The 25,310-nt window shown below is 43.6% G+C and overlaps 1 protein-coding gene across 15 annotated transcripts in view; it reads left to right on the top strand.

Moving 5' to 3' along the window:
- The window catches only part of LOC112221920 (rap1 GTPase-activating protein 1), a 113,681-nt gene extending 88,778 nt beyond the window's left edge, over positions 1-24,903 (top strand). For 5 of the 15 annotated variants that reach the window (XM_042303841.1, XM_042303830.1, XM_042303834.1 and 2 more), the window contains 22 exons: positions 3,321-3,356; positions 4,807-4,854; positions 5,236-5,274; positions 5,438-5,629; positions 6,267-6,370; positions 7,119-7,197; positions 7,320-7,373; positions 7,488-7,571; positions 9,449-9,549; positions 9,657-9,786; positions 10,686-10,841; positions 10,963-11,034; positions 11,147-11,233; positions 11,476-11,613; positions 13,165-13,296; positions 15,195-15,272; positions 16,466-16,575; positions 16,757-16,876; positions 21,014-21,152; positions 21,246-21,357; positions 21,677-21,756; positions 22,279-24,903. In XM_042303841.1, the coding sequence (XP_042159775.1) occupies positions 3,339-3,356; positions 4,807-4,854; positions 5,236-5,274; positions 5,438-5,629; positions 6,267-6,370; positions 7,119-7,197; positions 7,320-7,373; positions 7,488-7,571; positions 9,449-9,549; positions 9,657-9,786; positions 10,686-10,841; positions 10,963-11,034; positions 11,147-11,233; positions 11,476-11,613; positions 13,165-13,296; positions 15,195-15,272; positions 16,466-16,575; positions 16,757-16,876; positions 21,014-21,152; positions 21,246-21,357; positions 21,677-21,756; positions 22,279-22,386 (2,181 nt within the window). In that variant the 5' untranslated portion in view covers positions 3,321-3,338 and the 3' untranslated portion in view covers positions 22,387-24,903. Of the gene's footprint in view, positions 1-2,301; positions 2,483-3,320; positions 3,357-4,806; positions 4,855-5,235; positions 5,275-5,437; positions 5,630-6,266; positions 6,371-7,118; positions 7,198-7,319; positions 7,374-7,487; positions 7,572-9,448; positions 9,550-9,656; positions 9,787-10,685; positions 10,842-10,962; positions 11,035-11,146; positions 11,234-11,475; positions 11,614-13,164; positions 13,297-15,194; positions 15,273-16,465; positions 16,576-16,756; positions 16,877-21,013; positions 21,153-21,245; positions 21,358-21,676; positions 21,757-22,012; positions 22,061-22,278 lie in introns of those variants that run through there. The other 10 variants (XM_042303836.1, XM_042303840.1, XM_042303832.1 and 7 more) reach the window with 10 other exon arrangements.
- The last annotated feature ends 407 nt before the right edge of the window (positions 24,904-25,310 follow it).

A 25,310-nucleotide genomic window follows, 5' to 3' on the forward strand; every position in this document is an offset into this window, starting at 1 on the left:
GTAGCAGCTAACAGTTATGTATGTAGTAGCAGCTGACAGTTCTGTATGTAGTAGCAGCTAACGGTTCTATATGTAGTAGCAGCTAACAGTTATGTATGTAGTAGCAGCTGACGGTTCTGTATGTAGTAGCAGCTGACAGTTCTGTATGTAGTAGCAGCTGACAGTTCTGTATGTAGTAGCAGCTGACAGTTCTGTATGTAGTAGCAGCTAACAGTTCTGTATGTAGTAGCAGCTGACAGTTCTGTATGTAGTAGCAGCTGACAGTTCTGTATGTAGTAGCAGCTGACAGTTCAGTTCTGTATGTAGTAGCAGCTGACAGTTCTGTATGTAGTAGCAGCTGACAGTTCTATATGTAGTAGCAGCTAACGGTTCAGTTCTGTATGTAGTAGCAGCTGACAGTTCTGTATGTAGTAGCAGCTGACAGTTCTGTATGTAGTAGCAGCTGACAGTTCTGTATGTAGTAGCAGCTGACAGTTCTATATATAGTAGCAGCTAACGGTTCTATAGCAGCTGACAGTTCTGTATGTAGTAGTAGCAGCTAACAGTTATGTATGTAGTAGCAGCTGACAGTTCTGTATGTAGTAGCAGCTAAGTTCTATATATAGTAGCAGCTAAGTTCTATATGTAGTAGCAGCTGACAGTTCTGTATGTAGTAGCAGCTGACAGTTCTGTATGTAGTAGCAGCTGACAGTTCTGTATGTAGTAGTTCAGCTAAGTTCTATATGTAGTAGCAGCTATGTAGTAGCAGCTGACAGTTATGTATGTAGTAGCAGCTGACAGTTCTGTATGTAGTAGCAGCTGACAGTTCTGTATGTAGTAGCAGCTGACAGTTCTGTATGTAGTAGCAGCTGACAGTTCTGTATGTAGTAGTAGCTGACAGTTCTGTATGTAGTAGCAGCTAACGGTTCTATATGTAGTAGCAGCTGACAGTTCTGTATGTAGTAGCAGCTGACAGTTATGTATGTAGTAGCAGCTAACGGTTCTGTATGTAGTAGCAGCTAACGGTTCTGTATGTAGTAGCAGCTAACGGTTCTATATATAGTAGCAGCTAACAGTTCTGTATGTAGTAGCAGCTGACAGTTCTGTATGTAGTAGCAGCTGACAGTTCTGTATGTAGTAGTAGCTGACAGTTCTGTATGTAGTAGCAGCTAACGGTTCTGTATGTAGTAGCAGCTGACAGTTCTGTATGTAGTAGCAGCTGACAGTTCTGTATGTAGTAGCAGCTGACAGTTCTGTATGTAGTAGCAGCTGACAGTTCTGTATGTAGTAGCAGCTGACAGTTCTGTATGTAGTAGCAGCTGACAGTTCTGTATGTAGTAGCAGCTGACAGTTCTGTATGTAGTAGCAGCTGACAGTTCTGTATGTAGTAGCAGCTGACAGTTCTGTATGTAGTAGCAGCTGACAGTTCTGTATGTAGTAGACAGCTGACAGTTCTGTATGTAGTAGCAGCTGACAGTTCTGTATGTAGTAGCAGCTGACAGTTCTGTATGTAGTAGCAGCTGACAGTTCTGTATGTAGTAGCAGCTGACAGTTCTGTATGTAGTAGCAGCTGACAGTTATGTATGTAGTAGCAGCTGACAGTTCTGTATGTAGTAGCAGCTGACAGTTCTGTATGTAAGTAGCAGCTGACAGTTCTGTATGTAGTAGCAGCTGACAGTTCTGTATGTAGTAGCAGCTGACAGTTCTGTATGTAGTAGCAGCTGACAGTTCTGTATGTAGTAGCAGCTGACAGTTATGTATGTAGTAGCAGCTGACAGTTCTGTATGTAGTAGCAGCTGACAGTTCTGTATGTAGTAGCAGCTGACAGTTCTGTATGTAGTAGCAGCTGACAGTTATGTATGTAGTAGCAGCTGACAGTTCTGTATGTAGTAGCAGCTGACAGTTCTGTATGTAGTAGCAGCTAACAGTTCTGTATGTAGTAGCAGCTGACAGTTCTGTATGTAGTAGCAGCTAACAGTTATGTATGTAGTAGCAGCTGACAGTTCTGTATGTAGTAGCAGCTGACAGTTCTGTATGTAATAGCAGCTGACAGTTCTGTATGTAGTAGCAGCTGACAGTTCTGTATGTAGTAGCAGCTGACAGTTGTGTTTGTAGTATGTAGACCATAAGGACGTCATGTGCTCTCTAAACCGTTCAGCTGGCCATACTGTTTTGTGAATGTCATTGTTTTCGACAGTGTGTTTTCCAGGCCAGTGATGTTTGTCTTTAGGGTTTGTACTGTAGCAGACCTTAGTTGTTTGCGTATAGCGGAGGACTTTACTCATACTCCCTCTGAACACTCAGACCATGTAGTACTGTACACAAACGGTTTGGTCAGCCTTGAGGGAGTGTGCCTTTTCAACGCTACAATTTAAAATACATCGAATGCAACTTGTCCGAACTGCTCAGCATGCGACATGGCGAGGGGAATAATGTTACATGGAGATACATTGTGGTTAGTCAGTTGAAACATGGATGAGCATGCTTTAGTTTGGAAAAACAGGTGAGTCAGTGTTGACTATGGAACACGGTCAGCTTCAACCAGGGAGGGGTGGATTAGTTCACACAGGTGGAATCTGTCAGAAAGTCCAGTAAAAGTGTTGATAAGAAGTGGAGGATGACTCAATTCCACTGGGACGTTGTAGTCCTACACGACATGTGACCTGTATCATACAGTACACGGAAGATGCTGCATTTTCCAATCTGTAGTTTTCTTGATGTTGATGAATGGTGTACTGGCAACCTGCCCAGACTGATGCAGACCGACTCCTAACGTATAGGTTTTACAACCCAACATGACAACATGACAGGCATGCTGTCTAAGAAGCTTTTTGTGTCAGACAATATACTGTACCTCTTGGCAATACAGTAAATCTCAGACATACAGTAGCGTGTCATGTTCTTGTTGTTATTGTCATGGAACATCGTCTTAACTGGTGTCATCATCAATGGGAGAAAGGTGTGGCTTGGACTGACTCTCTCTGTGAGATGGGGCCCTTTACTGATGAGTACCACCATGAGTACCACGCTGGTGATTTTACGTATGTGTTGTTCTCTGGGATGTAAACACCTTTTTAAAAGGAATATTCCAGTAAAAGAGGAGTCTCACTTCCGAGGGGGAAAAAAACTATTAGTCGAGTGTGTGTTTCAACAGGACCAGGTGTGTAATGCCGTGGAGAATTAATGCATAACAAATTAATTGTGTGACGGTGCTAGGAAAACATATGTTATAGGCCAGAGTTCACACAGTCAGTATTCAGACATTGGGACATGTCCCTCTCTAACACTGATACAGCAACTATCATAGAGTTTAATTCATGTCCACTTTCTCCTCTCTCCAGACCACAGATTTATTTGAAATGATTGAGAAGATGCAGGTAAGGTATAATGGATTTATTTTTGTTGCTTTTTTAAAAATCTAACCTAAACTTTCCAAGCAAGGCAGTGTCACTAACCAGTGCATTGAGTATCTATGAGATGCTCTGTTGGCTTTGCATTTCAGTAACAATGGCTTGTCTTACCTCTGTACTCAGGGTCAGCAGGACTGGGTAAGACGGTGTTAGACTAAAGATGTCAGGGGTGATATGTCTGGACAGACACTCTTATGAGACTTCTACCCAGCGCTGCTAATGATCTTTCTTTTAAAGAACACCTGGTAACCCTCTGTCCTTTGAAAGCCATTACCATCCTCCCTACCCAAAATAGTGGATTATAGGTAACATGACAGCCTTTGCGCTACTGCAACACAAGACAAGACCGTGTTTGATACACTACTAAACATTGGGGGAAAGGGTGTCCTTTTTACACTGTCTGAAAGTTCATTTCAACTTTAACAGATGACTTTATAGTACTTCCTGTAACAGCATCAACATTAATATATGGTGTTCATCTTTCTCTATTTATAACGTTTTACTTCAGGATTATTATGAGAAAAGGAAACCAAATATTTGGACTTGAAGAAAATGGGTTTTTATGCTCTATGTTGACATAGTTTTGTGTAAAGGCATGTCTTTGAACAGAAGATAATCAGTTTGTTTGCCAAGTGCTCCAGGAATCCCTCCTCTCCTCTATCTCAGACAGCATATCAAACAGACAGCAGCACCTATCAGCTCCATCATATCAGACAGACTCACAGCCCTCACATGGTCAGTCCTTTACCCACATGTCTGTAGCCAGTATCTGTACACACTCATGGACTGAGGAACAAACACTCCACTTGTGTTTTAGGGGTATTCAGGCCCCATGCTGTCCGTATGCCAAGCCTTTATAAGTGACACAGTCCCAAAGGTCTTATTACTGCATCCAGGCCTTTGTCTTTCAGGTTAACTGGCTGCTCTTTTCACATATGAATTAATTCTATGCATCTCCCTACCTATCTCTCTATCTCTCTCCAACTCCCCACTCTGCATCCCTTTGCTCTTTTGCCCGCTTTCTGTATTACACACATGGATGGCTGTGTTACCTCTTAGTCTGTTGATAATATGATTAGTCCTCCCTGTACTTTGTTACTCCCTCTGGAACTGTGGATTCAAATGTAACTAATCTGTCAGATAAGATGTACGACATGGTTGTGAATCAGTAATAATGATGAACGCCTCTGGACCTCTGATGACCTGGGTTTGGACTGTAACATCCGCTATCATGTGTAACTAGCATTCTCTTCTCCTCTCTCCCTTGCTCTTTCTCTCTCTCTCTCTCTCTCTCTCTCTTCTCTCTCTCTCTCTCTCTCTCTCTCTCTCTCTCTCTCTCTCTCTCTCTCTCTCTCTCTCTCTCTCTCTCTCTCTCTCTCTCTCTCTCTCTCTCTCTCTCTCTCTCTCTCTCTCTCAGGGCAACAGAATGGAGGAGCAGCGATGCACCTTTCCTCCCCCACTCAAAGTATGCTGGCTCTCAAGACCTCTCTCACACTGTCACACAGTACCTCCATTGTCTCACTGCTCCTCATATCTCTCTGTATCTGACTGCTGACAAGAGAAAAATGTTGTCCATGCTTACAGTTCACAGCACTCCAAATGCTCAAATCTAGCAGCCCTCTATATCTAATAATGTATACACTAACATGGTTATAAGGATATAATAAATGTTACAGAGTAATATAATCATCACATCCCTGCAGCCTCATTGTCTGTATCAAAGCTGATAGGCACTTTGGCTTGGATTTAATGGTCACACAGCATCACATCATTCAATTAGTAGTATCACTGAAGTCTACTGAGAGGAAATGTCTTACTTGGTGTGTCTGTGTTGTTCTCTCTGCAGACTGAGGAGGACTACATTCCTTACCCCAGTGTCCATGAGGTATGTATAGACTCAACTTCAATGCAGTCATTTCACCAGTAACATGGATTTGGGGTATTTGTGCTACATGGTTGATATTTCAGAATTCATTAGAAATCACTATCACACTGCTTGGCCAAAAAGCCCCCAACCTCTCTGTGCTCATCTCCATGTTGTGAACCAGGTGTTAGAGAGAAAGAGCGGGTTCCCCCTGATTCTGCTACCTCAGTTCGGGGGTTACTGGATCGAGGGGAACAACCATGAGCTGAGTGATAGTACTGACCCAGACCAGATCCAGCCTCTGTCCCCCACCACACGCAACAAGCTGGAGAGTAACTCCACCGCCAAGATCTACAGGAAGCACTTTCTGGGCAAGGTGAGGCTGAACACTGGGACTGTTGTGAAGGAGTTTTCTTTTCAGCATTTCTGTACTTTGTCTCCTCCTTCATCCCCCCTGTCCTTCCAATCACTTCCAACTGCCCCTACAATAATATGACAAAAACAAGCACTGTGGCTGTAGATGAATGAAAAAGGCTATGTGGGTACAAAACATTTGTAGAGCACCTTTCATACAACGTTTTGTAGCCCAAAGGGCATTCTACTAGTATGGAGAGACCATGACTGTTTTACAACCATGACTGTTTTACAATCAATGTCCCTTCCTATTCATTACAGTAATGAAAGTGAATGAGTGTTAGAACAATCCCACCTGGTAACCTAATAACAGCAACTCATCGTGCCGGTTGACACTTCAGGGACGGGTGCTAATGAAGATGCATTAGGCTTTGCCACATGTTTTACACCAGCCACAGTAATAGGACATAAATCTAGTCTGCTCATAGAGGTGAGGAAATATTCTGAATGGAATAGCAGCAGTTGCCTGGCACAGAAGGCCTACTGTTAATGAATTAACTAATTACAAGTGTGTGTGCGTGCGTAATCTCGCCTGTGTGTGCAATTTGAGAGAGAAAGTGGTCTCTTCGGCTGACTGTATGCTTTTGCTGCGTCACCAGGAGCACTTTAATTACTACTCAGTGGACGGAGCTCTGGGACATCTGGTGTTCTCCCTGAAGTATGACGAGATCGGAGACCAGGAACACCTTCGCCTCATGCTCAGGTAAAACAACCTTAGCCTCCACCACCATCATCATCATCACCATCACAATCACCACAACCATCACCACCATGATCATCACCATCACCATCACAATCACCACCACCATCATCATCACCATCACAATCACCACCATCATCATCACCATCACAATCACCACCACCACCATCATCACCATCACAATCACCACCACCATCATCAACACCATCACAATCACCATCATCCCCATCACCATCATCATCACCATCACAATCACCACCACCACCACCACCACCACCACCACCACCAGCAGCATCATCATCACATCCTTCTCTCTGCTGGCTCTCATCACTCTCAGCTCCTCCCCTTCATCCCTACGGTCTCCTTTATCAGGACACTGTGTATACATACAGTACATACAGTACTAGACTGTAAACATACTGATTCTGTTTACAGAAGTCTGTATCTCTACAGTTGTAGCTCTGCTGTAATCAATGGAAAGTTGCTCAAATGAGAATTTCCATTCACTTCCAGTGTTTATATAAGTTGTTCCCTGGTGTGGTGATAATCCCATTCTCCAACTGATAGTCTTATCATAGGAGTCATGAAGCCAGGGAGAGTGAAAACACCACACTGTCATTTCCTCATCCGCATGATGTGACAGATGGACTATTTAGGTCAGTGAGTGGGTGGAGGGATACGGACGCAGGGACAGAAGTGTTGCGTCACTATGATCATCGTAAGAACATGTTGTTATGATTGTCATCACCAGGACCAAGCTGAAGACCTATCATGATGTGATCCCCATATCCTGTCTCACGGAGTTCCCTAACGTGGTGCAGATGGCCAAGGTGAGAGCATGGTTAGGAACAGTTTATCAAAACATATGTTCAAAAGTTGAAAAGTGTCATAATAGTATCATAATGACACTTGATGAAAGCGTCCATGATTTCATGTGTCTTCTTTTTGACAGCTTGTCTGTGAAGAAGTGAATGTGGATCGCTTTTTTCCTGCCCTTTACCCAAAAGTAAGCCTTGTGTTTTGAAGTGTTCTACTTCTGAGATATTTAACAACATAACCTTTTACATGGATAGTTAACGTCTGATACTGACTATTCATTCAATCTGTGATCTGTCAACAGGCTTCAAGACTCGTCGTCACTTTTGATGAACATGTCATTAGCAACAACTTCAAGTTTGGAGTCATCTACCAGAAGTTTGGACAGGTGAGCCTTGATACATCAAGACCAGTTAAAACTATTGGTAACACTAAATACAGAGCACATCAAATCATCATCAGGCCGAACTCAAGTACTGACCGAGTCCTGACGTGAATTCATTATAATGAGTACCCTCTCTTGCAATTCTCATAAGAAAATTAATATGCTTAAAGGGTGATTATGCAACATTTTGTGACTGTATCAACAGTGGACTAATTAAAAAAAATTGTTTTTAGTGGAGTTTCCCTTTAATGCTTATCCTCCTCCCCCATTACATTCACAGTCTCTCAAATCCTAAGTCAACTGTATGTTTCTCTTCAGTATTCCTTCTCATTACAATCACAACACTATTGTTTACTGATAAGGTACTGGAGCCTCAATAGAGGTTCCTTGTATCTTTTCATTGGGCCTAGGGAGTGGAGCTCCACATCCTTGACCTTTAAACTCTAAAGCAGAGGACCACACTCAGCAGATATAGGCTCCATCTCACAGGGGCTCCAGGGGCCTCAATAACCATCTCCTCGGAACCCAGAGAGACATTAACATGCAGGAGAAACACTGGGGATTGAATACACATAGAAAAGGGAGAGAGAGAGAGAGAGAGAGAGGAGAGAGAGAGAGAGAGAGAGAGAGGAGAGAGGGAGAGAGAGAGGGAGAGAGAGAGGGAGAGAGAGAGGGAGAGAGGGAGAGAGAGAGAGAGAGAGAGAGAGAGAGAGAGAGAGAGAGGGAGAGAGAGAGAGGAGAGAGAGAGGAGAGGGAGAGAGAGAGAGAGAGAGAGGAGAGAGGGAGAGAGGAGAGAGGGAGAGAGAGAGAGGGAGAGAGAGAGAGAGGGAGAGGAGAGGGAGGGAGAGAGAGGGAGGGAGGGAGAGAGAGAGAGAGAGAGAGAGGAGAGAGAGGGAGAGAGGAGAGAGAGAGAGAGAGAGAGAAAACATGCACAAAGGTCTGAGAGGTCCCTCTCAGCCGCACTCATAGATGTGTGCACACACACAGAGCCACTCCAGTCACAGCACAAACAAACTCACTAGAGAGACAAAAGAGAGAGAGAGAGAGAGAGAGAGAGAGAGAGAGAGAGAGAGAGAGAGAGAGAGAGAGAGAGAGAGAGAGAGAGAGAGAGAGAGAGAGAGAGAAAATATGCACAAAGGTCTGAGAGGTCCCTCTCAGCCGCACTCATAGATGTGTGCACACACACAGAGCCACTCCAGTCACAGCACAAACAAACTCACTAGAGAGACAAAAGCACTTTCTCTCGTCCGTCAAAGTGAAGGGCCTCTCCTGTCTCCTCATCTCTCACGGTGCTGTGTAGTTGACAGCCAGGAGGGATAAACTAAACCCTCAACACATGATCTTCTCATCCTCTATACGTTTATTGAAGGTCTTCCTTCCTCCAGGCACCTTAGAGATGGAACCGTGTTAAATGAGAACGGTGTGACATTATGATTGACCATGCTCACTGTACTGTACCTTTGTAGTTAAGCCCAATGCTAATCAGGCGTTATGCTGATGGATGCTAAGGGTGCTTCCGTCAGGCGCCACTATAGATGTTCTAATGCAAGTGTTGTTGACAGTGTTTTGTCTTGATGTTTGTTGATGGATCCCGAAGTATAGATATATTTTTATCCAGCTCCCTATTTTCTGTGTATTCTGGGATCAGGGACAAAAGTGTTATTGTTATTCCCTCGTTATTCTAGTTTTGTATTAGCCATGATAATGATAGTATTCACAGTACAGCAAATAACGTACGTCTTCTCAAGTATGTCATCACGAGACCTTCATATATATGACATGACAATGCGTTATGTAATCCTCATAGTGCTTTGGTCAATGGCAGTGTTTTTCTTCAAATGTATGACTGCCGGTAACCTCGACAAAATCCTTGTTTGCAGACCTCAGAAGTAGAGTTGTTTGGAAACAGTGCCGAAAGTCCTGCCTTTGTTGAATTCCTAGAGTTTCTGGGGGAGAAGGTCGAGCTGCATGACTTTAAAGGGTAAGACCTTGTTAATATACTCATTCAATATCAAACGTATGGATATCCTGAACAGTGTATTGGAGAAAGAGGCAGGTTTCACTGAATGGTCCTATCTATCGGTCTAGGTTTCGTGGTGGGTTGGACGTGACCCACGGCCAGACAGGCTCTGAGTCTGTCTACCACAACTACCGCAACAAGGAGATCATGTTTCATGTGTCCACCAAGCTGCCTTATACCGAGGGGGACACACAACAGGTACTGTACCAGCCTCCCCTGCTCTACCTCCCCTGCTCTACCTCCCCTGCTCTACCTCCCCTGCTCTACCTCCCCTGCTCTACCTCCCCTGCTCTACCTCCCCTGCTCTACCTCTCCTGCTCTACCTCTCCTGCTCTACCTCCCCTGCTCTACCTCTCCTGCTCTACCTCCCCTGCTCTACCTCTCCTGCTCTACCTCTCCTGCTCTACCTCTCCTGCTCTACCTCTCCTGCTCTACCTCCCCTGCTCTACCTCCCCTGCTCTACCTCTCCTGCTCTACCTCCCCTGCTCTACCTCCCCTGCTCTACCTCTCCTGCTCTACCTCTCCTGCTCTACCTCCCCTGCTCTACCTCCCCTGCTCTACCTCTCCTGCTCTACCTCCCCTGCTCTACCTCCCCTGCTCTACCTCTCCTGCTCTACCTCTCCTGCTCTACCTCCCCTGCTCTACCTCCCCTGCTCTACCTCCCCTGCTCTACCTCCCCTGCTCTATACATTTGATGCAGACTGTCATCATCACACTGAGTTTCTGTCATGGATCACGTTTTACATGAGTCACCTTCTCAGTCTTTGCTCATCAGGGCAAGTGTCACAACTCAAACACAGACAGACTCCTTATCAGGACTCATACACAAACAATGTCTTAAGCCTGTCTGTACAAACAAACACCGTAAGTTAACAGGAAGAACACACGCAATGTGTAATCAGAGCCCCCAGCTGCAGTGGGAGCAGCCGATTGAGAGTAAAGCCAATCAGAGCTTTTGTCCAAGTTGATATGGTGGAGCAGCAACCTTTCCCCAGGTGTTTGTTTGTCCTGACAGACAGACAGACAGACGTGTTCTTGACCATTGCATGTGATCTGAATGCAGAGTTTTATAAACAAGTTGCTGTGTTGTGTTGCAGTTGCAGAGGAAGAGGCACATAGGGAACGACATTGTGGCCATAGTGTTCCAGGAGGAGAGTACACCCTTCGTACCAGATATGATCGCCTCCAACTTCCTCCATGCCTACGTAGTGGTGCAGGTGGAGAACGCCTGTACTGACAACGTACTGTACAAGGTGCTGTATCCGTCCCTGATCTTCCCTAATAAACACATCGACTGTCTCATGTCGCCCACCAAACTATCATACCACACACACATTATCACCATTCATGACACATGTGATTGTCACCTGTTAGGTGTCAGTGACAGCGCGAGATGACGTACCTTTCTTTGGACCTCCCCTGCCAGACCCGGCTGTCTTTAGAAAAGTGAGTTGGTCCAACTACAATCCCAACTCCGATGGCCTTCGGTCAGCTTCAGTGTTTTCTCCCTCCTCCATCATCTTGTCTGTCATTCAGTCCATTTCCTCTTTTACCCCAGGGTCCAGAATTCCAAGAGTTCCTCTTCACTAAGCTCATCAATGCTGAGTATGCCTGCTGCAAAGCTGAGAAATTTGCCAAACTGGAGGCGAGTTATTCTCCTTCTTAGTCATGGTTTTCAATGTCAGACAGTTTTTTTTGGCAGACAGTGTTTTCAGTGTTTTTCTGCCAAGATATGACACCTACCATTGCATATCTGTGAATGCTTTTCTGGGAATTTGTAACTTTAACTAGGTGTGTGTGTGTGTGTGTGTGTTTGCGCGTGTGTGTGTGTTTGCGTGTGTGTTTGCGTGTGTTTGCGTGCATGCGTGGTTATGTGTGTGTGATCAGGAGCGGACACGGTCCGCCTTGCTGGAGACGCTGTATGAGGAGTTACACATCAACAGCCAGGCCATGATGGGTCTGGGAGGAGATGAGGATAAGCTGGAGAACGGGTCCGGAGGAGGGGGCTTCTTTGAGTCCTTTAAGGTAACCTGGCACAGCTGGGAAAAGGCTTGGGGCAGTAGGCGTAGGATACACTGACTAATGTGTTTTTACACATCGACACTTGTTCCTGAATGTATCACTTGTGACAATAGTTATACACTTATAGATGCACATAATGCAGGTTCAAATCAGTTTGAATTGAATGTGAAACTAAAACAGAGAACCTTTCCTATCTTATAGTGACAGTTGTTTCACTATTTCTCTGCTGTTCCCTCTTGGTTGTACAGGTTGTTGTCTGTCTGGTGGTGTCCATAAATAATCCAGGACACTAGAGTAAAATGCTTGATCAATCTCCATTAGTCTGTCTGGGGAACCGCTCTGTCTCTGTGCTCTGCTGCTCTGTTCTGTGGGCTTACTGAATGAATGGCTCACCAGCTTCTCAATGTCAGGCTTCATCTGTTGTAGTGTGTTCTTTCTGCAGCATGTCCTGTGTTTGTGACAACGCTGGCTTTATCTCCTTCTTTGTTTCACCCTTCCAGATACATGCAATACTAGTTCTGACAATGGGCATACACTCGTGTATCTCTCTCTCTCCATCAGATGCTCTATCTCTGCTTCTCTGTCTCTACCTCCAGCCAGGTCTCTTCTACAGGGCTATTCTGGGTTCATTGGTTTTGGATGCTCTCCAACTGGTGTTTAGTGGGGACACATAAGCAGGCAGATATCTCCCTCACTGCTCTACATCTTCCCACCTGCCCACCCACACTGACTCAGCCCCAAGCTTAGTGTTTCTCTTTGCAACTACCTTAGTGCTGGATGGGAACTTACTGGGTTATGGGTCTTGTAGTTCCAGTGTCTTTCTCCTCGCTATGTTTCTGTAGCTTGTAGTGGTGGGGTTTAGACTCAGTACCAGCTTAGTGCTTGTCCTTCTCACTCTGACTGAGGTGGTTAGTTAGGGTTAGAGTCAGTGTTAGACCCAGCTCAACGTGTCTCCTCCTTGTCTCTCTCTCTCTCTCTGAAGTGGTTAGTTAGTTAGTTAGAGTCAGTGTTAGACCCAGCTCAACGTGTCTCCTCCTTGTCTCTCTCTCTCTGAAGTGGTTAGTTAGTTAGTTAGAGTCAGTGTTAGACCCAGCTCAACGTGTCTCCCTCTCTCTGAAGTGGTTAGTTAGTTAGTTAGTTTAGAGTCAGTGTTAGACCCAGCTCAACGTGTCTCCTCCTTGTCTCTCTCTCTCTCTCTGAAGTGGTTAGTTAGAGTCAGTGTTAGACCCAGCTCAACATGTCTCCTCCTTGTCTCTCTCTCTCTCTCTCTCTCTGAAGTGGTTAGTTAGTTAGAGTCAATGTTAGACCCAGCTCAACATGTCTCCTCCTTGTCTCTCTCTCTCTGAAGTGGTTAGTTAGTTAGAGTCAGTGTTAGACCCAGCTCAACGTGTCTCCTCCTTGTCTCTCTCTCTCTGAAGTGGTTAGTTAGTTAGAGTCAGTGTTAGACCCAGCTCAACGTGTCTCCTCCTTGTCTCTCTCTCTCTGAAGTGGTTAGTTAGTTAGAGTCAGTGTTAGACCCAGCTCAACGTGTCTCCTCCTCATCTGTCTCTGTAGCGGGTGATTCGCAGCAGAAGCCAGTCTATGGATGCCATGGGTCTCAATTTCAAGAAGCCACTCACTGTCTCCACTAGTCTCAGCGTCAACTTTACCCACAACCCACCTGAGAGTCCCAAATTCCCAGGGATAGTAAGTACACTAAAGTAACAGTCCCACTGACAGCTCTGGTCTTGAGTGAGATGAGCGGCGCTCTCTCTCCCTTCCCTGAGAAACCCTTGATAGAGCCCATTCCTTGCCTCTTCACACGCCTGCCTAACTCACTAACCTCTCACACAATAGAAATAGATACGTCTTCACTCACACAACCTCTATGAGCTAGAGTTACCAGACACTCACAGCTGAGCCTTGCTTTGACATTTGTAGTCCGGTGAGTTACCTTGGATCAAAGGTGCTTTTAACATTGAATGCATTCTAAAATTGTTTTCATGAAAAAAATATCCTGCCTCTGCATTGCATCTGAAACGCTCCCTGCACTGTGTGCTCTGTGTACATGCCAGCTCCAGCTTGTGCTTGATGCTCTGTGATGTTTATATCGAGAACACGCCTGCTTGTGATAAGAGTTCAAGGGGAGTATGTAGTGTGTACGTGATGTTTTAGTTCGAAAATGGTGAGTATTTCTGAGGCATTTGTCAGACAGATTGAATGATATGTCTGACACGCCAGTGGCATTGTCAAAGGGGGGGTTCCTGGTTCATGATTGTTTCAATAATGTATGTGAAATTCTGTATATTTGGGGTGGAGTATATGACTGACACTGACTTTGTTAATGAAGTGTAGGATATTATTTTATTCATTATAACACCTCTATAACAAATCTAAGAGGAAGCTAATTTGTTCACTCACAAGATCATTGTCTACTGTATAGCCTCTTGAAGCCACACAAATGTTAGTCCAAGATTTCACATCAAAAGGACAGGCTCAATGATACCCAATATGACTTATTGATCATTCAAAGCGTAACACAAACAACAAGTGCTTTTCAAACATGTATGTGACAGCACTGGAGGCTTTCTTCTTGTTCCTGTCTGCTGTACTCTCTGACCCTGTAACGTATGTACTGTTGTGTTCTTCTATCCTCTTCTTCCTCTCTGTTCTGCTCTTCGTTTCACTGCCTGTGTCGCACCCACGGTGCCCAGAGTCTCTTTCTCTGTTTTATTACTGCGCTTTGATTTTTAACCTCCAGCTGGAACATGTGCTTTAATGTATTTTGTTTTATTAACATAACTTGCTGCATGAAGTCTCATGGTGTTTATTTTATCTCTCTTTCGCTCTCTCTCTCTCTCTCTCTCTCTCTCTCTCTCTCTCTCTCTCTCTCTCTCTCTCTCCCGCTCCCCCTCTGTCTCTCTGTCTCTCTGTCTCTCTGTCTCTCTGTCTCTCTGTCTCTCTGTCTCTCTCTCTCTCCACTCCCCCCCTCTCTCTCTCTGTCTCTCTCTCCCTGTCTCTCTCTCTCTGTCTCTCTCTCTCTGTCTCTCTCTCTCTCTCTCTCCCCTCTCTCTCTCTGTCTCTCTCTCCCTGTCTCTCTCTCTCTGTCTCTCTCTGTCTCTCTCTCTCTCTCTCCCTCTCCCTCTCTCTCTCTGTCTCTCTCTCCCTGTCTCTCTCTCTCTGTCTCTCTCTCTCTGTCTCTCTCTCTCTCTCTCTCTCTCTCTCTCTCTCTCTCTCTCTCTCTCTCTCTCTCTCTCTCTCTCTCTCCCCCTCTCTCTCTCTCTCTCTCTCTCCCTCTCCCCGCTCTCTCTCTCTCTCTCTCTCTGTCTCTCTCTCTCTCTCTCCCGCTCCCCTCTCTCTCTCTCTCTGTCTCTCTCTCTCTCTCTCCCACTCCCCCTCCCACTCCCCTCTCTCTCTCTGTCTCTCTCTCTCTGTCTCTCTCTCTCTGTCTCTCTCTCTCTCTCTCCCGCTCCCCTCTCTCTCTCTCTGTCTCTCTGTCTCTCTCTCTCTCTCTCTCTCTCTCTCTCTCTCTCTCTCTCTCTCTCTCTCTCTCTCTCTCTCCCCCGCTCTCTCTCTCTCTCTCTCTCTCTCTCTCTCTGACTCAGTCATTGCTTGTCCCAGGGAAAAGTCCCAGTAAATATGGCCGTCGAGGCAGTGCCATAGGGATAGGAACAGTAGAAGAGGTTCATATCTAATTATATCTACTTCCTCCTTACTACTCTTCCCCTCTGTCTCTTTTTTCTCTACTTGACTCCACCGCATCGTGACCAAACACTTTTCCTGTGGTTGATCAGTGAACCATAACATTAGGATTCCAGGGCAAACACTCCATCAATGCAAATGGACTACTCCTCGTCTAATGAAATGTATGACTTTCTTAGCAGGAGATTGCATCTATAAAGTATTGTCCACATACAGTATTTTTAAGCTATAGTTTTACCGAAACAAGTGAAGTTTCTTGTCTCTTTCAACTGTTTTAACTACATCACACACTTTACATTAGTCTTTGATCCACGTAACATCAGATGAAGACACGACACTAGCACAAATAAGGTTTTGTATCACTCCATAAAGACAAGTGGTCAGTTTGATGCTGTAGCACCTCCCCTTGGCCATCACCTCACTGGTCTGTGTTGTCTTGCATATTTCCTTGTTTTGACGTTACATTGTATTGTGTGTTCCCCCTCTGTACTCTCCACACGTATCGCTCAACATGTAATTCTGGTTTAGCTAATTCTCCATTTGTTTAAAGCTATGAATATTTATGGTTTAGAGAACCCCCCAAAAAAAAAAAAGAACTGAAATGATCCTCAAGCTCTTTGAAGCTCACATTAGATAAAAGCTATTTTTCAAGTCCTTATTTTGAAAGCTTACAAAGGGAGATTGAGTGAACAAAGCTTTCAGTCAGAAAGCACATTTTGGTGGTAAGCCCTGGAGTGCTAGAATCCATCTTTCATCTCATGCTCTGCTCTGCTCTCACTAGTCTAGTTGAGTCACACTGGGGCTTGACGCTAAACCTAATATTCTAACGTCTTCTTATCTGTGTTAGCTTCAACTCCAAGTACCATTACTCTGTAGTCTGATAATAATCATGAACTCTCTTGTATTCTTCCTGTGTATATGGCCTATACTCTCACTATTTAGTTCGACGATGATCCTGTACCTTAAAAGCTACGGCATTTTGAAAATACAAGTGATGATATATAATAGCACCTAACATAATAGCATTAACAGAAAAAGGAACAGCTCATAATGGTGCAATAAGCTTAGCCGTTAACAGTAGACACAGATGCCATGTTGGGCTATTGATAGGCTGTTATTGTGATAGAAGGGATGTCATGGTTCTCTCTGGTTTTTCTTACCCCTGCCCTATCAGTCTCTGATCATCCCTGGGAAGAGTCCAACCAGGAAGAAGTCTGGTCCCTTCAGCTCCAGGCGCAGCAGTGCCATCGGCATCGAGAACATCCAGGAAGTCCACGAGAAAATGTCAGTGTGAACTCAGAACTCCGAGACGTGACTATTGTAAACATGATGTTGATATGTTAGTGGCTATGCCTCTATGTTTCTCTCTGATACCACGTCCCTGTATTTGTGTCCAATGCCCTGTCGCTTTGTTGGTATGTACCCTCCTGCCCTTCTTATTCAGCATTGTTCCCTCCCCCCTCAGCAGCAGGGAGTGTTTACCTGGCACACAGAAGACACCTGACAGTAGCCACGCGACTCAGGACCCCAAGTCTGAGAACTCCTCCAATCAGAGCTCACCAGAGGTGCTCACCACAAAGAACATGTGAGTAGATGCAATCACAGATATAGGCCAATATGATCATTCACATTAAAATGTAATCGTCATATCAACATGAAAGTTCAACATCACCAGGACAATGTGATTTAGGTACCCCAAAGAAACCTCAAATATGTACATCATTTTTTAAACTCTGTTTTTTTCAGTTTTACACACATAATAAGACAACACAATAAACAATATAAATAATTTACTCAACTTGAAAACCAAAAAAATAAGAAATAATTACGCTACCGGTCAAAAGTTTTAGAACACCTACTCATTCAAGGGTTTTCTTTATTTTTATTTTCTACATTGTAGAATAGTAGTGAAGACATTAAAACTATGGAATAACACATGGAATCATGTAGTAACCAAAAAAGTGTTAAACAAATGCAAATATATTTTATATTTGAGATTCTTCAATTAGCCACCCTTTGCCTTGATGAGAGCTTTGCACACTCTTGGCATTCTCTAAACCAGCTTCACCTGGAATGCTTTTCCAATAGTCTTGAAGGAGTTCCACACATGCTGAGCACTTATTGGCTGTTTTTCCTTCACTCTGCGGTCCAACTCATCCCAAACCATCTCAATTTTGTTGAAGTTTGGGGGATTGTGGAGGCCAGGTCATCTGATGCAGCACTCCATCACTCTCCTTATTGGTAAAATAGCCCTTACACACCCTGGAGGTGTGTTGGGTCATTGTCCTGTTGAAAAACAAATGATACTCCCACTAAGCCCAAACCAGATGGGATGGCATATCGCTGCAGAATACTGTGGTAGCCATGCTGGTTAAACCACAGACAGTGTCACCAGCAAAGAACCCCCACACCATAACACCTCCTCCTCCATGCTTTACGGTGGGAAATACACATGCAGAGATCATCCGTTCACCCACCCCGTCACACAAAGACACGGCGGTTGGAACCAAACGTCTGCAATTTGGACTCCAGACCAAAGGACAGATTTCCAGCAGCCTATTAGGGGTGGAGTAATGCAACCACTCAAACTCAAAGACAGTAATGGCCATAGACTGACCATCCACTGGACCAAAATTAAAGTTTCCAAGTTTTTTAAATTTTTTATACAAGGTAAGTGTAAACATATTAAAAAAACAGGGAAATACAAGCTCACATTTTAGGCTCTGACAGGGCAAGAGGAATAAGGCATGCATAAGTCACGTTCAATAAGAATCAATAGGCACATCACCAACCTCAATGTCCTCCCCCCAAAAAACACAAAGAAATGCTCCTCCAACCAGTAAGTCACAGGGGGGTCAAATACAGACTTGTTTTTGTTTTAATAAGAATGCCATCTGAGGGTGGACTGTTCAAAGTAAGACCGGAATGAAGCCCAAGCATCATTAAACAGTTTGGAGTTTCCACGTGTATTGAATTGAAAAATAAATAAATTCAGAGAGCACAACACATCTCCCACCCAATATTAATAAGATGGGGGAGCTGCCATCTTCCAGTTCTGTAGTATTAGCCGTCTAGCTAAAAGAGTTGTAAGATCAACACTGACTGAATACTTGACAGGGGGGTACCTATGGGCAGTACTCCAAAACGGTCTGTAAGGGGAGACTGCTCTATTACAGTGCCATATATATCAGAGAAAAATGTAAAGTTATTGTTCAGCTTGTCTGGTAGAGACCTTGTCAAATCCAGATTGGAGTAGCTGGTGTTCTTTATATAGGTCATAGGAAGGATCTGTAGCATACATCCAATGTAGCCTTGGCTTCGCTCACATCTCGAAGCCTCTGAGAGTGAGCTTTGCTTTTCTTGGCTGTAAAATAAATAATTTGGCCACGTAGGTATACTTTGAGGGACTCCCATATAGAAGAGCAGGACATACCTGGGGTTTTCAGCAGAAATCAAATTGACAAACTCCTTATCTGAGAGTAAAATGGAGTTACGACACCATCGATAACACATAGGAGTTTACTGGGGTAACTCTAGCTCAAGCAGTAATGGTGAATGGTCAGAAATAACAATACTCTCATAAGTACACCTCTGAAATTTAGGCAGAAGTGTTTTGTCCAAAAATAAGTAATCAGTGCAGAAGTATGTTTGATGAATATGAGAAAAAAAATAATTCTGTCTATCTGTAGGGTGTAGGAAACGCTAGGCCTCACACAGCATATTTCTGCAGGAAAGATTGAACAAGTAGGGCACATTTAGATGGGCATGTAGTTCTTCATGAGAACTTGTCAAGAACTGGGGATATTGTACAGTTGAAATCCCCCCCCACCCTAAAATCAACGAATGGGAATCTAAATTGGGTATAGCAGATAAAAAGGTAGAAAATAAACATGTATCATCCCAATTGGGGCATAAACACTAGCCAAAACAAGAAGGGTTGAAAACTGTTTAGCAGTTACTATGACGTATCGTCCCTTAGGATCAGGAATAACCTCAGAAGCTACAAAGGGAGTACATTTATCATCCAAAATGTCAGTACCTCTTGATTTACTATGAAAGTTAGAGTGGAACACTTGACCAACCCAGTCCCTGTGAATCCTACATTGCTCACCAGTCCTCAAGTGAGTCTCTTGTAGAAATGCAAAATGTGCCTTCAAACCCTTTCAATGTGTCAGCTCCCTCTTACGTTTCACAGGGTTGTTAACCCCTTTGATGTTCCACGAAATGTACTTGATGGTATTATTTTGCCCACCCTGAGCACTCCCGTTATACAACCCTGCCATTAGAGCGTAGAGTGGAAAAGCAATGAATACCCAAAAGCCCCAGGATAACTTGTCTCAGAGCAATAATGTACAGTGTAAGATACTTGTAAAAAATGACTGAAAAAGAAACTAAAAAGAAGACAGCATTAGAACTAAACAATTCAACCTCCTCCCCCCCCATCCATCCATAAACTAACTCAACTGTCAATGAAACAGCATGGAAACAAAGGAATTACATAAACCAAGCACACTGGACCAAAATATTAAATCACATCAAATAAACCTGAGTGTGTTCGTCAACTCCCAAACTATACAGGAATAGTCCAGATATAACTAAACATAAGAATACCACAGGTGGGCTACTTACTTACTATCAACAGTTTGCGAACAACAGTTTCTGATCTATGAGCATGTTCAAGACTTCTTGATGTGACGTTGAATGTGAGCCATAGCCTCCTGTGGAGAATCGAAAGGTGTAGTCTTTACCATCATGAGAAAGCCATAGACGGGCCGGGAATCGCAGTCTGCACTTCACACCTGGATGGTCCCGTAGTAGTTGTTTGGCCTGAAAGCTGTGCGCTGCCTGGACACTGGGGGAGTAGTCCTGGTAGATAGAGAAGCTCTGTCCTTGAAAGCTCAGAGTGGTATTGCGGGCTCGTCAGAGAATCTCCATCTTCTCATGGAAAGAATGATGTCACAGGGCCTCTCACCGTCCCGGGGCTTTGGCCGCAGTGACCAGTGGGCATGATCAATCAGGGGCTTCTCATCCATGGCGAGAACCTCTTTCAGCAGCCCGGAGACTGGGACTGATACCAGTCTCTGGGTTACTGCCAGGAGAAAATCCTTCTAAGCTCACACAGCTCTCCTGTACCTTTTTCAGATCCGCAGTCAGGCGTTTCACGTCAGCCTCCAGGTTGGTAGTCAGGTCAGAGACACTGGTAGTGGAGGTCTCCAGTGCTGCAATCCTCATAGTGTGCAACTCTGTTGTTGTTTTGAGTGATGTGATAGCTGACACCGTCTCGTTTCGCAGGACAGTTAAATATGCTTTTAAAGTATCAGAAACCTCTTGTATTCGAACCTCAATCGTAGCAGCTACCTCTGTTTTCATTTCAACTAACTCAGAGTGTAACGTTAGTAGCTTGATGGCCTCGAGAATGTTAATTTCAGCTCCACCAGGCAAAGCCGCACCCTCAGGTAAAGTGCTAGTCTCCAGGTCTTGGGTATTACGGAAAGGGTTCACCAAACTAATATTTGAAAATAAATACGGTTTTGCTGCAAAATTCACAAACTTTAAGAATACTGCGGGATCAAACAGAAAACATGTCCGTCGTACATTGCGCCAATCAAATATGTACATCTTCTCTAGACAGTGTATGTGTAACTCATTGTTTAGTCCTATTGGTGTATCAATAACCCAGTCATGGTCCTGTCATAGTGTTGCAGGCTGACTCAGGGTGTAGGTTTGCTCTTTGTAACAACAGGGCCCAGTCTATCCCTGAGGGTCACGACCTTTCCCGCTCCTCCTCCAATGCCAGCAGCTTCGCCAGTGTGGTGGAGGAGAATGAGACAGAGGCCATGGAGGACTACGACACTGGCATGGTGAGTGTGTGTGTGTGTGTGTGTGTGTGTGTATGCTAATGTTTGTGTGTGTTTTGCCATGCATCTAACTGCCAGCATGTATGTGTTCCCCAGGAGAGCCTGTCTTCAGCGGGGACGCCCCACAAGCGGGACTCGTTAACCTACAGCACATGGCTGGAGGACAGTATGAGCAGCACGAGCACCACCAGCCGAGGCTGCTCGCCAGGTGAGAGGAGAGAGAGAGAGATGGCCCTGGGGACTAGGGGGCAAGGTGGAGATTGAGGATATACATAAAAGAGGGCATAAGGTACATATGAGGATAGTCAATTACAGTTGCTTGCCAGGTCGTGTTTGTAAAAGAGAAGGTCTTCCTAATAGATCCAAACAAATGACCTACCTGGTTAAATTAAGGTCAACATTCGGCAGTTTGATGATGTAGAAATATCTGATTTATAGCCGTGTTGTATCAGAGAAGGCTATATGTCTCACATAGGGCAGCCTGATCCTGGAGTTTCACTATTCAGGTCGCGTGTTTTATTACCCAGGTCCTGGTAAACCTGATGGGGGTAAAGGGTCAGATATCCGTATCAAACTGGACCGGCCACAGGATCACCAGTCCTCATCGGTAAGAAATCCTCCATCCCGAGTCGGGGCCTGACACTTTACATGGATGTGTGCTCTCTGCCTTTGCATGAATGATTCTTCTGTTATGTGCTGTATGCATTGGTATTGTAACTTCTGATGTCGTTGTACTTCTGAAGCAGTTGTACTGTAGTTGATCTGCTGTTCTATCAGTGCTGTGTGCTGTGGCTACCGCTGTTGTTGTGTAACTCTTCCTTGCTCTCTTTGTGCATCTCTGTCTGTGTGCCCTTCCTGTCCAGAACTGTTAGCCTCTCCCACCTGATTGTTTCCTGGAAGTCCATCTGCAGGTTAGCACTTTCTTCATACTGTGTTGAGTCTCTCTCTCCAATAAGTACCCATAAGTGCACATAGAGCAAGTTTGTCAATGATATTTGAAAGGTTACTCCAAAGAAGGAACAAGGCCTGCATTGCTTATTCTCATAAAACATTGTATGATGTTTTCACATGTATTTCTATATTTTTCTGTCAGCCGTTAGTAAGAGTCTGATGTCTCCTATCCCTAAAGCATTCCCATAAGACACAATCCTTCGGGGAGATGAGAGGAGCGCAGGCTTTCGCTGTAACCAATGACGACGATGAGGAGGTGGACCCTGGCCAGCCTGCTGGTCAGTGAGGCCAGACCACCCCCTTCCCAGAAGCCCCGGCGGTGGCGTGGGCGGCGGCTGGCATGCCAGGGGAGGAAGTCCTTTTCCTCGGTGTTGGTTATTTCTGCTCCCTCCCTCACCTGTCTGTCTGTACACACATCTTCTGCCTGGCTTTGTGTTTCACAAGCACTCTTTTTGTTACCCATTAAGTAAATAGGTTTATTTGTCCCAGTGAACAAATGGTACCTGTGGTTCAGTTTTAATGAGGCCTACTGTATATAGCCATGCAGATCACACAGTGTGGCCACAGTGCCATTGAATTCTGCCAGAGACTTTGTTAGGGGCATGTTGGTGTTGTCATATGGATTGTACATTATAGTGACAATTTGATTGAACCCATTCAATCTCAAATACCAAATATCCAACAACAAAGATGTGTGCATTTGAATTAAATGTCCATTATTGGTTATGTCGAATACAGTTTAATGTGTAAGTGATTTTTCAGGTAAAGTGATTGTAATGTGTCTATTAGCCATAGCTGTAACTTACTGTATAGAACTGTACAGCCAAAAACAGTTGCTCTGACAGAGTGAATATTTTCTTCTCAATATACAATAACTGGGATATTGTCATCACAATAGACAATGCACTTCAAGCCTCACCTGCTCATACTGCAAATGAAAATGAAGATGGACATCTAACAAGAAATAATGGAAATGTAGCCGTGAACCTTTAAAATAGTTTTTCTATAGCTTCATTACTAATTTATACCCTTATCAACATGGTCAGAAGCTGACCGTAATTGGACAGTGCATGGTTTCAGAGGATATGTTATATGATCACACTGTTTTTGCACACAAGATGCTCATTGCTAACTGCTACCGATTTATTATTATTGGGAACCACCTCGTTTTGTGTAATTGTAACCTAAAACAGGCAACTTTAGCTTTGCACTTTCTGTCCACAGAAATAGTTGTCTATTTTGTTGTGTATCAAGCAGGTTACTGAGGTCAGGTATGTAGAGATGTGTTGATGGCTACAGGGGTAATTCATAACTGAATTGAATAACGTACTGTAGTAGTCCATCCAATCAGCTAGTTTGCCGGTCTAATCTACATTACAAATCCTGCTGTTGCCATTGGTACCCGCGGAAAAATATGTTTGTATTTATTTATTTATTTGGGGATGGGGGATTACTGTATTATACAGTTGTATTTGCTGTTGATATATTTCTAGTATATTATGGGAGAGATGTACAGAGATGAATACTACAGTTTGTGCATGTTATACAGTATAATCCTACCCTCCACGCCAAAACTAATGTAACCTGGTAATGACATTTTATTTTTGTGAAAATCATGGGGGTTCTACAGTTCTACATTTACATACAACTGTTTCTTCTGTTGAGCACTGCCAAATGAACACAGTGTGTGGCATGTACAATTTGAAAAGTATGTTTTAAAATAAACTAAAACTATATCCCACACTGTCTGCTCAATAAAAGGGAACAACTCATTGTCATGACAGAGCTGACAAATGTGTGAGGAAAGGTATCTGAGCTAAAGAGTTTGAATGTAGAACAGATATTGAACAGATACTGTATATATCGAACTAAAATTGCCCTGATAGCTTTTATATTCAACTGCCTTTTGGATATGATTTTATTCTTAGATCTTTAGTTTGTGAATACCTTTACTGTACACATTCACCTCTCGCCCTAGATCCCTGTTTAAAGATGATTTAAAGAAAGATGCCATTCCTCCTTTTGGTATTTTGGTTTATCCGGTTCCACACGCCATCATAACCTTTGTGACAGTTAAACAATGAAAAGTGTGTTGCCTACTGTTTACCTCTTTATCATTTTCCTGAACTGAATGAAACCATTGAAGGAATGTCCTATACATAAGTTATTTGATGTGGCTAACCACCACCAGTCTCTAAAAGTAGAGCGCTGTAAAAGTTCTCCTCTTACATAACTGTGCCACATGTACCAGATCAGCATAAAATATGATTGAGTCAGTAACTCATCATCATCAAGGGGGGAAGAAATGGTATCAATGCGTGAAAAGGACTGAGACAGATGCAGTTTTTTTTACAAATATAAATTATATACTGGTACTACTCTCAACTTCTAACCTTACCTATGTCTTTATGTTAGACTATAATCTTCGGGTCTTCACATTAGTACACATTAGTGTAGACAGAAAAACCTACATTTCCAATAACTCAACAGAGTGATGGTGCCCTCTAGTGGTGTTACTTATATTGTTTTCTTATTGTTTTATGTGAGCTGCTGTGCTTTATGGGATAGTCACATTGGAGATGGGGAGCTAGTAAAGCACAATGCCGCACTGTCACATCAAGTTACTGGAATTGAAATGATAAATAATTTAGAAAATGTATGAACACTGCTTCAGTGTGATCTATTCAACAGATTGTATTGGTGTTCTGTTTTATTAGTGCATTCCTGTAAGAAATTAATTTGTAAATATGTTTTCCTTCATTTGTAAATATAGCCAAAATATGAAATAAAGAGCCTGGATTCATTCAGATGTCTTACTGAGTTTTCTGCAGAGGGTTTTATTAGGTTTAACTCACTACTGTATCCTAAAGTTGTCTGTTTATAAAGGTTTTATGGTCATGGCTAGAATGGATCCAGCTTTGGTCAAATTAAAATGTTACGTTCATTTGACAAAAGCTGGATCCCTTCTAGCCATGACCTGGTTTTCCGTTCCATTTCTTTGTTTATTTCTTTAATTAATGAACCTTTATTTAACTAGGCAAGTCAGTTAAGAACAAATTCTTATTTACAATGATGACCTACCAAAAGGCAAAAGACTTCCTGGGATGAAAATACATAAATAACATATAGAGGACAAAACACACATCACGACAAGAGAGGCAACACAACACAACTTAAAGAGAGACCTAAGACAACATAGCAAGGCAGCAA

The sequence above is a fragment of the Oncorhynchus tshawytscha genome, linkage group LG22 (genome assembly GCF_018296145.1).
Source record: "Oncorhynchus tshawytscha isolate Ot180627B linkage group LG22, Otsh_v2.0, whole genome shotgun sequence".
NCBI classification, from domain to species: Eukaryota; Metazoa; Chordata; class Actinopteri; order Salmoniformes; family Salmonidae; genus Oncorhynchus; species Oncorhynchus tshawytscha.